A 16,367-nucleotide genomic window follows, 5' to 3' on the forward strand; every position below is an offset into this window, starting at 1 on the left:
CATTAGATTCAACAACTTTGTGAGATTGGGAGAGAATCCAAGTGCATTGCTTGAATGTTTGCATCTAGAGGCACTTGGTGTTCGTGTTTCGCTGTGGGATTCGCTTGTTACTCTTGGTGGTTGCCGCCACCTAGACGGCTTGGAGTAGCGAGGATCATTGAGCAGAGGGTGGTGATTGTCTCTAACTTCGATCGTGGTGATTGTGATGGGTTCTTGACCTTTCCCCGGCGGAGAGCCAAAATGTACTCTAGTGGATTGCTCGTGGCTTGTGTGATTCTCATCTTGTGTTGGTTGTGCGGCACCCTATCGAGGGTTTGGCGTGTGATGCCAATTACCGCGTGAACCTCCAAGTGAGTGAATCGCCACAACGAGAAGTAGCTTGCCGGCAAGCAAATGAACCTCGGTAAAAAATCATTATGTTCATCAATTGATTCCGAGGTGATTAGTCTTCATTGTTATTCATTCTTGTGATTGATTGGCTCACTTCTCGACACGGACGGTATAACCTTCTTGCACACTCTCTTTATATTATCAGCAAACTAGTTGTCAAGCTCTTTAGTGTAGCTAGTTGTGAGAGCTTGCTTAGTTTGGTTAGTGTGGCCCTTTAGTTAGCCTTTGAGAGCACACTAATTAGGGTAGTGACATAGCTATTGTGTGGATAGAAACTATATCAACTAGAATTGTGGTAGGTAGCTTGCATTATTAGTAGGCTAGCGCAACACTTGCTTCGCCTCATAATTGTCTAACCAGTCTGTTAAGTGTTGTTGTAGAAATTTTTATTAGGCTATTCACCCTCCTCTAGCTATTAGGACCTTTCACATCTCGGCCCGTCATACCCGAACGAGGAATGATTTGCTCATTTAATCTCCATGGAGAGAAAATTTTATACCTTCCCCTTCCTCCCCGTCCCTTAATAGATACATTCCCCGTAGGAATGGGAACGGGGCCCATTCACTCTTTAAATAAGTCACATGGCGTGGGCATGCTACCCAACCCAATAGCTAAGGAAAACTCGCTACGTTTAGTTGCATTCCCCCAGGGGCCCCAAAAATCCCCAACTCACGTCACGATTGGATTGGTATATTTTCGCAAATCCAATTCGAAACAACAAAAAAGTTGAAGGCCATTTGTCGAACGAAACAGTCAGGGTCGAGCTCATGTTCGGTTGTGCTAGTTGGGAAAGAGGGAGAAGGGCGTAGAAGGCACGGCTTAAAAGTATTGTGGCTGGGTTGGATGTTAGAGAAAAATATTTTCGTCTTAACTGGCTTTAAACCATAACTTATCAGCCAGACCATGCCGAAGCTAATTTGTGGTCTACCACTTGTAAAAGATCTACTCCACCATTCCAAATTCTAACAGTCCAAGTTTGGAAGCAACTCACACTTTCTAAATTAGATAAATCTTATAGCAAAAGACAATCAACACAGTTATTCCTATATAAATAAATTACTCTGAGAATATATTTCAGAACTAAATAGAATGGTACCTATTTGTACTACAAATGTTATATCATACAATAGTTCGTTAAATTCGAAGCAATTTTTGATTGCTCAGGAATCGAGAAGTAATATTTTTTAGATAGATTGCGTGAGATGGCTAAAAGCACGAAAGGGTTGCGAGGAGATAGATTGTGGATTGCTGTAATATGGGGGTTAGATAATTTTTCAAACTGGTACTAAATATATTTGGATTCACTAATTTTGTGTTAAAAAGCCACATCAGGCAGCTGTTTATTAGCTCCGCTAACGCATTTCGTAAATGAATCCACAGGTCTCACAGACATAATCACATAAGTAATAGATGTAAAAAAAAATGTCATATTCTATGACCAACAGGAAAAAAGTATATTGACGAAAGTCATCTATCGTTGAAAAAATAACACCGTTAAATTCTAGAATAAATTAAAAAAATAGAATCACTTATATTAAATTAAGAATTTAAATTCGATAAACAAGCTCAGCTACATTCAGTTCGCATGCATACTATTAATCTACTTCCCCACTTCAGGTCAAATGCCAAAAGAATCTTTGTAGATTTTGATTTTCAATTTGTAGTTTTTTGTATTAAACGACAGCTTTTCTGTTCTAATCTATTTTCAGATTTTCTTCATGGTGTACTCCGGTAGTATACAGAATGTCCATTATCGATGTAATGAGTAATGACAACTGACCCTGCCATCAACAACAACAAAAAACTATTCTGGTTTAAATAAAAATAAATAAAATTAAATAAAAAAGAAAGTGTAGTATAGATCGTTGCAGAAACTAGAGGAATTTGTCTCCTGGACACCAAGAAAGAATGGTTTTGTGTGCAGCACATCACACTCACCAATTTGGCCTACCGAACACGGCTAAAATGTGCATTTGTGTACAGCACACCACGCTTATTAAAAAAACTGTTTTTGCATGGGTGGAGAAAGCGTGACTGGTAAAAGAACCAAAATGCCCTCGGCGCGAACCCATCCATGCATCAGCCTTTCATCATTCTCTGTTGCTTGCCATTTCACGTGCTTAGCGACTCTGCCTCACCAGCAGCATCAGTGGGCTGCAATACACCTTCGCCGCTTCGCCGTACGTCCATGCATATGGTCGGGAGTAGCAAAGCAAAAGGCTGAGCTATCGACGTGGCTAGGGAGTGCGGCGTCGGTCATCCTCGCCAAATTTGGTCCGACTCGAGCACCTCAAGACGAGGAGGAGGTGGAGTGCGTCCGCGAGACAGTGGTGCAGCCGTGACTCCCCATCCTCACTTCCCCCACTCGCCAACGCGCGCATCTTCCCCATGGCGTCCCGCGACCTCGCCGCGAGCCTCCTCCCCGGCGGCGGGGGCGGAGCCTCCACCTCACACGACGAATACGAGGAGCGCGCGTACGACTCCGACGACAAGGTCTCCATCGCCATCTCCGATTCCGACGGCGAAGACGACGGCGCGCCGGCGTCGCGCCCGCCCTTCTCGTGGCGGAAGCTCTGGCGCTTCACGGGTCCGGGTTTCCTCATGTGCATCGCGTTCCTGGACCCGGGCAACCTGGAGGGGGACCTTCAGGCGGGCGCCGCCGCGGGGTACCAGCTGCTGTGGCTGCTCATGTGGGCGACGGTCATGGGCGCGCTGATGCAGCTGCTCTCCGCGCGGCTCGGCGTGGCCACGGGGAAGCACCTCGCCGAGCTCTGCCGCGAGGAGTACCCGACCTGGGCCACGCGCGCGCTCTGGGCCATGACGGAGCTCGCGCTCGTCGGCGCCGACATACAGGAGGTGATTGGCAGCGCGATTGCCATCAAGATCCTCTCGGGGGGCACCGTACCGCTCTGGGGTGGCGTCGTCATCACCGCGCTCGATTGGTAAGTTGCTTCGCTCTTGTGGTCTGTGCTTACGGTTTTGTCTTTTTACTCTCGGTTTTGAACCCCCAAAGTCCAGGAGATTATTGTTCCTGTCCATAATCATTGAACTGACCTGCTTTCTTCTTGTTTCGGGGTTTTGATGAGTAAAATCTACGAGCAAGTTTGTCAATTTTGTTGACTGCTTGGGGGATATCAAATTCCTTCCCTGTACATGCTTTTCCTCTAGTTGATTGAATTGGATCTCTCTGTCTGCTCCTCACTGTTCTTCTCCTGAACTGCAAGTTATAAATTTCTGTTGCTGTTTTGATGAAGCGAGTAGAATTATTTCTTTCTTGTGTTGGGCATCAACGGATGGCATCTCAGGAAAGTTGATGCCTCCTGTTTGCACGATCAAGTGTTCTTGTCCGTTCTTTTTACCTTACTCCTTCAGGCATCGGATCTCTGCCTTGGATTCTTTTGGTCCGGTCTATTATTAGGTAATATAAAGTTTCGTGTCCTTTGGTGTGGCGTGCTTGGAGTCAATCGATTTTGAAAGGGATCACTCCTCTTGTTGGCTTTCTGGTGTTCCATTGCTGCTTATGGGAGCATCGTTTTTGTTTCTCTGTTCAATTACAATGTTGATGATGGATTGATGGGCATGATGGCTACCGTGTGTCGACGGGTAACATCTTTTACTCTAGAGTTAAATGCATCATAGGTCCATTAACTTGTGAGGATATTTCGATTAGGTCCATCAACTTCTAAAGTGACTTTTTGGGTCCATAAACTTTGTACGTCGTATCACCTAGGTCCATACCTCTCCACGTTGGCTTCTCGTGCTGACGTGGCATGATGCCGTGGCCATGCAGGCCAGCCGGGCAGGTCCAGCTCGCGACGCGCACCGCTCTATGCACCGGGACGACGCGCCACCGCCGGGCAGGTCCAGCGGGTCAAGCGACGCCCTGCGCCGCGCGCTGCTCCCGTCCGCGCCCACACCCCCGCCCCGGCACGGCGGGCGCTCCCACCACGACGGCGACGGCGAGGCCGCGGCCGCCAGTGCCGTCGTCTCGGACGCCGACGAGAGGCGCTGCCTCGGCGCGCTCTGCGACCGCGCCTTGGCGCGCGACGACTCCGTGTTAGCCATGTAGCTCGGAAATGACGGCAGGTCCGCGCGCCACGCCCTGCGCCGGCTCGGCACCGGCTTCGACGCGGAGGTGAAGGACGCCTCGTCGAAACGGCCGCTGAGCGTCCGCGCTCTCGCGTCCGTCAGCGCCGACGGCGTCGGCGAGACCTTCTGGCACAGCAGCTCGGCCTTCGCCGGCGTGCGGCTCGGCATCGTCGTCGACGTCGAGTAGTGGCAGTAGCTGCTGTTCCGCCGCGGGGCCGCCCTCGGCACGCCGTCATCCACCTCCACGATCCGGACGTCGACGAGCGAGCTGCTTACATCCCCGACGGCGCAGCGGTGGCCATGAAGCGCCCGTGGCAGTAGCTGCTTACATCCCCGACGGCGCAGCGGTGCCCGTGGCAGTAGCTGCTTACATCCTCGACGGCGCAGCGGTGGCCGTGAAGCGCCTCTCCGGCGACGGCGACGCAGGCGCCTGCAACTGCGAGTTCCGCGGCGAGCTGGAGGTGCTGGGCAGCGTGAGCCACCCGAACCTCACGCGCCTGCTGGGCTACTGCGCCGCCGACCGCGACCGCATCCTCGTCTACGAGCTCCTCGAGCGCGGCAACCTCGACGCCTGGTCGGGCGTAGGGGCGGGCGCGTCTGGTGGCGCACAGGGACACGGCCCGCTCGCGTCCACGTCGTCGCACTGCTTCTCCGAGGCCGAGGTGCATGTCGTCGTCGTGGCGTAGGACCAGGACCAGCAGCAGCAGGTCGCAGCTGCAGCCGCCGTCGTCCCTGAGGCCGCGTCGTCCACCGCGGGTGCGGTCGTCACGCTTTCGACGTCGGGGAGGAGGCACGCCTGGCGGCACTGCTCCAGCGTGAGGCTCCCGTCCACCGCGCTCCCGCTCCGTGTCGGGCACCTTGGCGTGGCGCACCGTGATGAAGCCGTCGGTGCCGTTGCGGCAGTACAGCGGCGTGGACCGCACGCACCCGTCGCGGCCGTCCCGCAGCGCCCACGCGGCGGGGGTCTTCGGGGTGAACCCGTGGAGGCAGGAGCAGACGGGCATGTTGTTGGTGTCGCACACGCCGTTGAGGCCGCAGGGAGACATCGCGTCGCACTGGTCCTTGGGAGCGTACCAGTACAGGTTCCACGCCCGCGCCGCCTCCACCCACGTCGAACGCTACAGCAGCCCTATACATGGCCAACCAGGTCGCCCGGCACGGCACTAGCACGAGCACGGTCAGGCACGGCACGGCTAGGCACGGCACTATGCGGCACGGTGGTTTAACCATGTCATGCCTGATAGTGCCGCCGTGCCGAGACCTCGGCCCAGGCACGGTCCTATGGGCGGTTAGCCGTGCCGTGCCGTGCTGTCGAGCATGGCAGCCCAGCGTGCCCTTGCTGGCCCGGGCACTGCAGCTCCACGCAAGGAGCGACCACGCCGTCGCCGTCGTCGCTGCCGTTCTCGTGGCCTCGCGTCGCCGTCTGATAGGAGGACGCCATCACTGGGAGCTTCGGCGAGCGGGAGAGGGCCGAGGGAGCGCGCGAGAGAGAGAAAGGAAGTCCGCTATTCGGGAGCAGCAACTGGCGTCCGGGTAGCGAGCGAGGGTGAGGCGGTGGCGGCCTGCCCCGGTGACCAGCCTCCGGCGCGGCAAGAGAGAGGCCACCGGCCGCCGGCCTGCTGGGGAAGCGAGCAAGAAAGAGGAGCGGCCGGAGTCTGGAGAGCGAGAGAAAGCGGCGTGGGGGCTGGCTCTGCGCGAGCGAGCGATAGCGGCGCGGGGATGGATGGCCGGATGGGAGGAGTGGTCAGCTGGCCGGCTGGGATGTTTTTATTCTAGGGTTTTCCAATCGAGTACATCCAACGGCTTAGGAAGAATATCAAACATCCAACAGTTCATACGAATCGGGCAATATAGTGCCGGCCCAATTTCCGTGCCGTGCTCGGGCTGGCACTACGGGCCGGTGTGGCATCCCAGGCACGGGCACGACGTCGGGCCGGGCCAGGCACGGGCACGAGGCCTGCCGTGCCTCACCGGGCCTGTGCTGGCCCAGCGGGCCTAACCCGTTTGGACAACTATAAGCAGCCCGTAGATCCCCGTGCTCACGACACCCAGATGCGAGATGATCGACGCATTGTGCACCTGCATCGTCGTCCAATGTGATGGTTACTTGCATCTAATAAGCAATCAAATGGAGCTAGGTGTTGTTACGTTGTAGATAATCTGTTAATAAGTACGTACCTGGAAGCTGTAAGTTACTTCCTGCGCATTGTTTATGAAGCTGAAGGTGAAGCCGGAGTAGGTGCCGAAGCGCCAGACTTTCTCGCCGCCGTTCCAGATGAACACCTGGAGGTCGTCGTTGGTGTCCATCACCATGGCGACGGGGCCCGGGGAGGGGTCGGACGGGCTCTTCCACGACGTCAGCGTCCTGTTCTTCCTTTTCACGTAGTCGATCCCCACCTTCATCTCCGGGAGCATCGTGTCCGTCGGGTAGTCGAACCCCTCCCACGCCACGGCGCCGCCGACGCCGTCCGCGAGCACCAGGTTGCCGTTGTCGAGGATCTGGGCGGTGGGGCTCGCCAGCCTGGACGCCGGCTGGACGGACCACACGACGGTCTTGTTCCCCGCGGCAATGGCGAGCGTGCCGCCGGCGGACACGGAGAGCGTGGCGCCCTAGTTGTCCCCGACGGCGCCCGCGATCGGGGCCTCGCGGTTGGCGTGCGGTTCTCGGTTCCGGCGATTCTCCGCGTACGGAGTGAAATGTGAAACGGTTGCATTGCGCAGGCGAGGAAGGCGCTGTGCGCGCTGCGGGGGATGGTGAGGGGCCAGCTGGTGCGGCGCCAGGCCAACCTGATGCTCCGTCGCATGCAGGCGCTCGTCCACGCCCAGCGCCGCGCGCGCGCCGAGCGGCTGCTCCTCCTCGAGGTCGAGGATGTCGCCTCCTCCAGGCAGCAGGCCGCCGCCGCCGCCACGCCGCGGCCCCCGCCGAGCCGGCGCTCGCCACAGCACCCGCGGTCCCGGAAGGCACCGCCATGCGCGTGGTTGGTTGCGCTGTGCTGTGCAGGAGGCGACGGAGAGGGGTTCGGAGGAGAACGACGTCCGGATCGCCGTCGTGGTGGGAGCGCCCGCCGTGCCGGGGCGGGGGTGGGGGCGGGGACGGGAGCAGCGCGCGGCGCAGGGCGTCGCTTTGACCTGCTGGACCTGCCCGGCGGTGGCGCGCCGTCCCGGTGCATGGAGCGGTGCGCGTCGCGGGCGCGTCGCGAGCTGGACCTGCCCGGCTGGCCTGCATGGCCACGGCATCCTGCCAAATCAGCACGAGAAGTCAACGTAGAGAGATATGAACCTAGATGATACGACGTTTAAAGTTTATAGATCCAAAAAGGCACTTTAAAAATTGATGGATCTAACCGAAACATCCTCACAAGTTAATGGACCTCTCGTACATTTAACTCTTTACTCTATATATGAGTACAACTGTTTTGGACGCAGAAAACAATCAGTACGAATGCATCCCTTGGATTAAAAATTGCAGTTCTCTGGTGATTACAATCTGCTTCCTGATCAGCTAAAAGCTGTACCACTTGTCCTGGTTTGGTGTAGCTTCTGGAGATGCTAACGTGCTGCTCGCTGATCGAATTAGGTTGCGTCCTGACATTATTGCTGTTTGCGTACTCTGCTTGCTATCTCTTCTAGTTGAGCATGTTTCATCTGTTGGTTTAATCGAGGCAGCATGATTGGGGCCTGCAGGCTGAGGAGTATTTTGCCAACGGTTGCTGCAATCACATCATTTTATGCCTCGTTTGGGTATTTATTTATTCTTATTGGTCGGTTTAATACTTCTTTTCTCTCTCCAGTTAGAGACTTGTACCCATGATCTGGGATTATTCATTCATTAAACTATGGACATATCCTTGTCTACTATCCGTACGCTACTACTTGCTGCCTATCTGTTACCCTGGTCAAACCTCCTACCTTCAGCATTACTGGTTGTTAAACAAGGTTAGGCGCTTTTAGAATATGAAATTGGCAACGATGAAAGTAACAGAAAGAATTAAATATAAGAGTTCTGCTAAATAAATCGTCTAGTGATGATGAAATGGCAACAGTTTGTCTTTGTCTGGTAACAGTTTGTCTCTATGGTTCTCTTTTTCTATTGATCGTCTATGACTATCTGATAGAACTGTTTAGCAGAACTGATACATTTGACTCATATGGTATTTCCCTGATGCCAGCTTCATCTTTCTCTTCCTGGAGAATTATGGTGTGAGAAAACTGGAGGTGTTTTTCGCTGTATTGATTGCAACTATGGCTGTTTCATTTGCGGTTATGTTTGGTGAAACAAAGCCTAGTGGCAAGGAACTTCTGATCGGTAACTCTCGATATAACATGTCAGTAAAATCCTTTCCTTTATGTTGTATATCTTTGAGAATCTAAGGAGTTTGCTCATTTGATATTTTATACAGGTTTGGTGGTTCCAAAATTGAGTTCAAAGACAATTAAGCAAGCGGTTGGAATTGTGGGCTGCATCATCATGCCTCACAATGTTTTCTTGCATTCAGCACTAGTGCAGTCCAGGAAGATTGACACAAACAAGAAATCTCGTGTTCAAGAAGCGGTTTACTACTACAACATTGAGTCAATTCTTGCACTCATTGTGTCCTTCTTTATTAACATCTGTGTCACAACAGTTTTTGCCAAAGGATTTTATGGGTCTAAACAGGCTGACAATATAGGTCTTGAGAATGCTGGGCAGTACTTACAGGAAAAATATGGAACTGCATTCTTTCCCATCCTCTATATCTGGGCTATTGGTTTGTTAGCATCTGGGCAGAGTAGCACAATTACTGGCACATACGCAGGACAATTTGTTATGGGAGGTTTCCTTAATCTTCGATTGAAGAAGTGGCTACGAGCAATGATTACTCGAAGTTTTGCCATTATTCCAACTATGATTGTGGCTTTATTTTTCGATACTGAAGATCCTACTATGGATATTCTGAATGAAGCACTCAATGTTCTTCAATCCATACAGATTCCATTTGCTCTAATTCCTCTCATCACCCTCGTTTCAAAGGAGCAAATCATGGGGTCGTTCGTAATTGGTCCCATCACCAAAGTAAGTTTTTCTTTGAGTTTTGTTTATGGAAATTCGTGTTAGCGGAGAGTTAAATAATGATCAACTGACTGTTGCTGCTTGAGACCGTGGTACTGTTATTCCATTGTGTCATGGTGTGTCAACATCTGAAAGAACTAGAAGCTGGAGTCTTTAGTTTATTTTCTTTAGAGAAGAATCCTTAGTTTCAGTTTCCTGGTCTGCTTTAACTCACAGACATTATCAAATCAAGATGCCTTCACATGATTTTTCAGTGGTTCATACCATGGAACTTAGGCCACCTATTGAGTATTGACATGTTATCACATATACCATTGACATGTCATTCGGACTCCATATATCTATATATGGTTTGCCTACCTATGAAGCGATTGTAGATGTTTTAGTTTGCTACTTTGCTATAATTTGTCTGGTGGTATGAAGCTCCTTTGAACTAGTCTAGTAACACTGCCCATCCAAGTTTGCTGTATTGAAGCGATTGTAGATGTTTTAGTTTGCTACTTTGCTATAATTTGTCTGGTCGTATGAAGCTCCTTTGAACTAGTCTAGTAACACTGCCCATCCAAGTTTGCTGTATTGACTCATTTTATGCTCTCCTCAGGTGATTAGCTGGATTGTTACGGTATTTCTGATGCTTATCAACGGGTATCTTATACTGTCTTTCTACATTGCTGATGTCCGGGGTGCATTGCTTCGCTCAAGCTTGTGTGTTGTGTTGATTGTTTACCTTGCATTCATCGTCTATCTTGTTGTGCGAAATACTTCGCTGTATTCTCGCCTTTGCTCATCAATGTCAAAGAGCTCATGAGCGTTTCAGCATCGTCATCTGCCGCCCTGATGGGCTGGAACAGTTTGGATTGTACCGGAAGAAAACTGTCCATCCATGCAAAGCTTGTGCTGCTGCTTCTTTATTGGCTACAGAGAAGTATATATATGCATATCCCTTGTATGCTTGTATTTATGGGATGTTTGGTAGTAGGGCTTCTCCTATAGGATGGGCTAATGTACCTCCAGTCACATACTAGGGTACACGTAGCAGATAGATTTCTTATTTCTGAGGATTATGGTGATGTGTACGGTGATGTGAAAACACTATTGACAAAAAATGGTATTGCCAGATAGCTCAGGTGCCACGATTTCCTCCTGGAACTGAGCAGACGAAATTTACCGAATGATCTGTAAAGTTTAGGGTATGTTTGGAACGCAGGAATCAAAAATACGGGAATAAAAAAAACACAAAAATGGGATGAGTATGTAGTGGTAAAACAGAGGAAAGGAAAAACGCGGGAAATAACTATAAGGGGTGTTTGGAACGCAGGAATCCATAACATAAGAAAAACACGGAAAATAACTAGAAGAAGTGTGCTGCGTGAGTGAGCAAGTGTCGTAGGAAAATTTCTCTTAGCTCTTAGCACATTTTTTTCTTTCCTTCAAAAGTACAATCTTTATTGCCTTTCCTCTGAAAAGTTTTCCTCCGAATCCTTTGATCCAAATGTGTCATCTCCATTCCTTTCCTATGGAACTAAATCCTTCACTTAAATGGGGCCTTAATGTTGCAGTCCTGGATTCCAGGAGCTCAATGCATATTCCGCTGCAGCTTGAATGGAATGTCGTGCAAGATATGAATGAGCTGTGCTTTGTGATCTACCTTAAGGTGACAGCCCTGTTCCAAATTTAATATTAGATTAGACCATAAACTTATCTTCAAGATATAATATTAATATACATATATATATATATATATATTGCTTGCAAACATATCTTTCTTTTCTTTGTACCAAACATGTTTTCAAAATAGCATTTAACCTTTATTTCCAAACCTCCTTAGCTCTGGTTTTCTCTGGCAAATGTAGCGAGAGCCAAAACATCAAAGACTAAATCCATACATATACAAACAAGGTATGTATCATGCTTCAAGACTAAGTAAGTTTAAGGGGGATACTTTAGCTAAACTGCTACAAATGATTCCTAAGTTAATCTGCAATGGAGATAAGGTCAACTTCAGTTTATGTGTTTCGTTAGAACCACAAACAACTCTCGAGTAAGGCCTTGTTTGGATGCGCATGTATTCCTCTCATTCCACATGTGTTGAAGTGCATTGGATTGGAATTAAACTAAGCTCCATTCCAATCCACTCCAACACATGTGGATTGAAGTTGATACATATGCATCCAAACAAGGCCTAACTTGGATATTGAACCCGTTTTGAGTAGGATTGTAAAAAAATGGCATAATAAATACTTTATAGATTATAAGACTATTCCGTAAATGGAAATGATAAAAATAAAGACGGGCCAACAAACAATCTACATTGATGCCTTCCAAACCTAGGGTGAACCATGTGATCATCTGGACAGCTGAGGGCCCAGCGGGTAGTCCAAATAGGCCCAGGACTACCCTTAAAATTGGCCCAAAATATACTACTAGTTATCATTTTCAAGGCGTGGACCAAAAGAAGCCCAACACAGGCCTGCATTTCGTTCCTTCATCCAGACATTTGGATGTGAAACATGTTGACAATCGGCCTATTCCGAATTGGCAGATCTGTTTTCCCATTCCCGATCCCAAGAAAGAGGCACGTAGAAGTTGTAGATAGATCACATCTCCCTCTCCCATCCTCAAGAACAACACACAAGAATAGACAGGAGACACACGTATATGAGAGGGAGCCATCCCTTTATATAGATGCCTTCAAGGCATATATGGTATGACCCCATCAGGTGAGAGGTCCTTGTTTGGTTTTGGTAATTGAGTGACAATCTTAGGTGGACTAATTGTGTTTATATGAGATACACATGTGATTAGTCCACAAGTACATGTGTGTGAGCAACATATGACATGGAGGTGGAAATGGCTCAGAGATGTTGCAAAGCTCACACATGTGATGATGAAGGAGCTCATTGCACATGAGACATAACATTGAGCCATGTGATCAAGGTGGAGAAGATCAAGACATGACTTGGCTCGACGGACTGGTTGCAAGCGTGAAGGGCAAGTTGGAGGCTTTGGAGTGATGGACCACGTGGCGGTGAAGCTTGAGCAAGACTTGGTATCGATGGACGAAGGCAACGGTGAAAAGCAAGTGAAGTCAAGATCGATGAACCAAGACGGTCATGTGATGATATGAAGTGGATCATATCATTTGGTGATTGGTTGGTGCATGTGTTGCATCAACAATGGAGGAGATGGAATGGAATGCGCAAGGCAAAGGTATAACCTAGGGCATTTCATTTCACCGGTCATAGATGTGTAGAGAAGTTTATGATCAGGTTTAGAATAGATGGTCGTACTATCAAGAGGGGCAAACTTGTTTGCATATCGGTCATCTAGTGCCACTTGAGTGATCTAACTTTGCATCGTTGCTAGAATCGAGTGGCGCGGCAAGTTGAGTGGTTAACTCCTTGAAAAATGTTTGTGAAAAGCTAACACACGTGCACAAGATGTTGTACATTTGGTGGTGTTGGCACATTTGCAAAGGAGAAGAAGTTGGTGAAGAAAAGGAGTTGAATGCGCTATGAAAGGATCAAGATGCCCAAGAGGGGGGTGAATTGGGCTAATTCTAAATTTCTTTGCAATAATTAAATTCTATGGTTAGCCCAATTAACCCCTTGTGCCTAGAAAGTGTTTCTAATGTTCTACCGCATAAAAAGACTTGCAACCTAAGTTCCAATCCTACTCTAGCATGGAAATTCTATGAATGTAAAGACAAATATTGAATTGCTCAAAGTAAATGTTCAAAGTAAAGAGAAAAGGAGGAACACGGCGATGTTTTGCCGAGGTATCGAAGAGTCGCCACTCCCCACTAGTCCTTGTTGGAGCACCCACGCAAGGGTGTAGCTCCCCCTTGATCCACGCAAGGATCAAGTGCTCTCTACGGATTGATTCTTTGACACTCCGTCGTGGTGAATCACCCACAACCGCTCACAACTTGAGTTGGGTCATCCACAAGCTCCGTCGGATGATCACCAAGCTCACAATCACCACCAAGCCATCTAGGTGATGGCGATCACCAAGAATAACAAGCACGAACTCTCACTTGACCATGACAAGCCTAATGAGAAGGGTGGATGCCCACTTTGCTACTCTTGATCTCACTAATGAGGGCTCTCTTTGGGATTCTCAAATCTCAATCACCTCACTAGGACATTGCTCTTCTTGGCACTCTCAAAGGTGTTTCTCAGCTGTTAAAATGAGCAAAAGTACCCCCACACATGAATGGGGGAAGTATTTATAACATGAGCTAAAAAATGAACTGTTATGTGCCTCTGCGGGGTGATTGGACGCTCTGGCCATATTGACCGAACGCTCCAGTCAGTTCACCCTGAACTTCAGTGATCAAGTAGTGACCGGACGCTAGACAACGTCCGGTCAGCACTGACCGGATGCATCCGGTCGTGATTTTCTCTCTCTGAAACCTTACTGGAGTCGACCAGACGCTGGGACTCAGTGTCCGGTCACTTCACCTCTCAGCGTCTGGTCACTTCCAGATGACTTTACTTTGATCAAATGAACTGACCGAACTCTATGCCAGCGTCCGGTCACACCGAAGCCAGCGTCCGGACAGTATTTGACTCTCTATTCACTTCTAACTCTCGATCATTCATGAATGAAGTTTGCTCCAATAGATCTAAGGGCTATTTTGGAGCTACCTAGTGCTAGATTTAGCAAGTGTGCACCACACCTAACTTACTAGACTCACCTAGGTCAAGCTACCCATCCATACCCCCTTAATAGTATGGCCAAAGCAAAAACAAAGTCCTAAACTACTCTAAGTGTCTTTTCAACACCAAATGACACTTAGAACTCGTCCATCCTTAACCTTGTCGTTCATCCTTTGAAAACTAAAATGATTTCCATCGTAGGAGCATGACCACCATGATTGCCCAATCGATCTCCATTACCGTGACCTAACTTAATTGCCTCTGCAAAACACACGTTAGTCATAGTAATCACGTATTGTCATTAATCATCGAAACCCAACTAGGGGCCTAGATACTTTCAATCTCCCTCTTTTTGGTGATTGATGACAATACCACCTCGAGTATGTGAAAGAGTTGAGGTTTTTAACATGTTTGGTTCATATAAGCGTTTGACAATAAGAACAAAAGAGTTAGGCAAGCTTATATGACCCAAGCCAACATAATGTACTCAAAAGATATGAAATAAGCATGAGTACAAGTAATAAAGCTCATTTGCATCGGAGTAAAACATGGAAGCAAAGCAAATGAGCATAGCACAAGTGATATGATATATAAATAATTCAAAGTAGAGAGCACACATGTCATATATCACGATCACGTAGATATCACTATCACATAAATATAGTTTGATGCATAAAAGTAAACACATGAATGCATAATAGTGTATCACACATAAAACTCCAAATGTAATAGAACACTAAGCTCCCCCTAAGTCGCCCCCTCTAAGTCTAACATACTCGATCCCTCTCCCCATTTGGAGTCAAACACCAAAATCTAAGGGTCGGTCGGTGGGGCTGTAGTAGACGAGTCGGGTGCTGAGGTACGAGGAGCGAGCTGGAACTGTGTGCCATCATCATCTAACCCTGAGCTCTGAGCTATCTGACCCTCTAGAGCTGGAAGCGATGCTGAAGTGGCCTGGGTCAGATCAGGACTGGAGCGGCCATAGACTGTGCAGGTATCACTAAAGCAGGTGGCTCTGATGATGCAACAGAAGAAGGGGGCATCTCTGTAGTCCTAGTAATAGGTGCAACTATAGAAGGACCTAGGACATGAAAATATGGCGGAGTAGGCTGCCCTATCAACTCACTGAAAGTCGCTCCTAGACTCATGGAGACTAAGGTATCTAGCACTATCAGCGAGGAAGTCAGAGCCGGTGTGAAGCCCTTCTAAAGAGGTGTGAATTGTGGGGCTAACACTGGCGAGGTAAACCACTAGGACACCTGCTCTGTAGATGAAGCAAACTATGCTGGTGGCCGTCCCTGACTCTGAAGCCCACTAGGCTGTAATGCTGGAGTCATAGAAGTGGTGGCAGTCTAACCAAGCTAGGGTAAAGGCTATGGCGGTGGAACCCCAATAGCTGACACAATATGCTGCATAAACCCAAGTAGCTGCTACTGCATGAGAAGCTACTGCTGCTGCTGTATGGCCTGCTACTACCGCTGTATGGCCTGCTGCTGCTGCTGAAAACTTATCTTGCTGAGTCTAGAACTGTGAAAAAGTAGCGGCGGTCTCCTAAGCCTAGCGAGCCTGAATCCTGCCTCATCCGCTCAAGTATGGCAAGTAGAGCGGGATCTATCTACGGTGGAGGTGGAGCTGAACTGGAGCTACTGGCCTCATGATCATGTCATCGAGGAGGCATCTGAGGGATATCACAGTAGTCCTTATCTGAGCTATCGCTAGGATCATTCTTGACCATCCTCTCCTATTGAGCATCAAGCTGCTCCTCCTCTATAGCTGCTATGCCCCTAATAGTATCATCCTGCTAGGCTGCAGTCTCTTGCACCTCTAGACGATGACGCGGCTGGCTAGATGCACTTGGTGTACTATGGCAGATCATTTGAGTCAGGTTATATGCAGGAAACTCTGTAGTAGCACCACTATACTCAGCTAGCATCTCAGGTGGCCTCACTGTAACTGCCCTATGAATAGGAAATATGATCCAGTGAGCAGGCAACTGATGGTGACCTCTAAACCCCTCAGCAATAGTATCCTCTATCTCTGATAGAAGGAGATCCCAAATGTCAAACATAGTCTGCTGCATCAGGGAGTTTAGAAGCCATAATTGAATGCAAGTCAAGCCCTCACGATACCCCATCCTTGGATTCAGGGTCCTCCTCATAATAGCATCCAACACTCTA

The 16,367-nt window shown here is 49.0% G+C and overlaps 3 protein-coding genes across 3 annotated transcripts; 1 reads left to right on the forward strand and 2 right to left on the reverse strand.

Annotated features, from left to right (window-relative positions):
- The first annotated feature begins 2,535 nt into the window (after positions 1 to 2,535).
- On the forward strand, positions 2,536 to 10,603 carry LOC136531428 (metal transporter Nramp2). The gene is made up of 4 exons (XM_066524086.1): positions 2,536 to 3,332; positions 8,649 to 8,785; positions 8,880 to 9,532; positions 10,131 to 10,603. Exons 1-4 carry the CDS (start codon positions 2,779 to 2,781, stop codon positions 10,335 to 10,337), a joined length of 1,551 nt encoding a protein of 516 aa, XP_066380183.1. The 5' UTR covers positions 2,536 to 2,778; the 3' UTR covers positions 10,338 to 10,603.
- Positions 4,117 to 4,672, reverse strand: LOC136531431 (uncharacterized). The gene has a single exon (XM_066524090.1). The coding sequence runs from the start codon at positions 4,645 to 4,647 to the stop codon at positions 4,117 to 4,119; it is 531 nt and encodes a 176-aa protein (XP_066380187.1). The 5' UTR covers positions 4,648 to 4,672.
- On the reverse strand, positions 4,752 to 5,525 carry LOC136531429 (uncharacterized). Its single transcript, XM_066524087.1, has one exon. The coding sequence runs from the start codon at positions 5,523 to 5,525 to the stop codon at positions 4,752 to 4,754; it is 774 nt and encodes a 257-aa protein (XP_066380184.1).
- Positions 10,604 to 16,367: the final 5,764 nt, after the last annotated feature.

This window comes from Miscanthus floridulus, unplaced genomic scaffold (assembly GCF_019320115.1).
Source record: "Miscanthus floridulus cultivar M001 unplaced genomic scaffold, ASM1932011v1 fs_344_1_2, whole genome shotgun sequence".
Taxonomy (NCBI): domain Eukaryota; kingdom Viridiplantae; phylum Streptophyta; class Magnoliopsida; order Poales; family Poaceae; genus Miscanthus; species Miscanthus floridulus.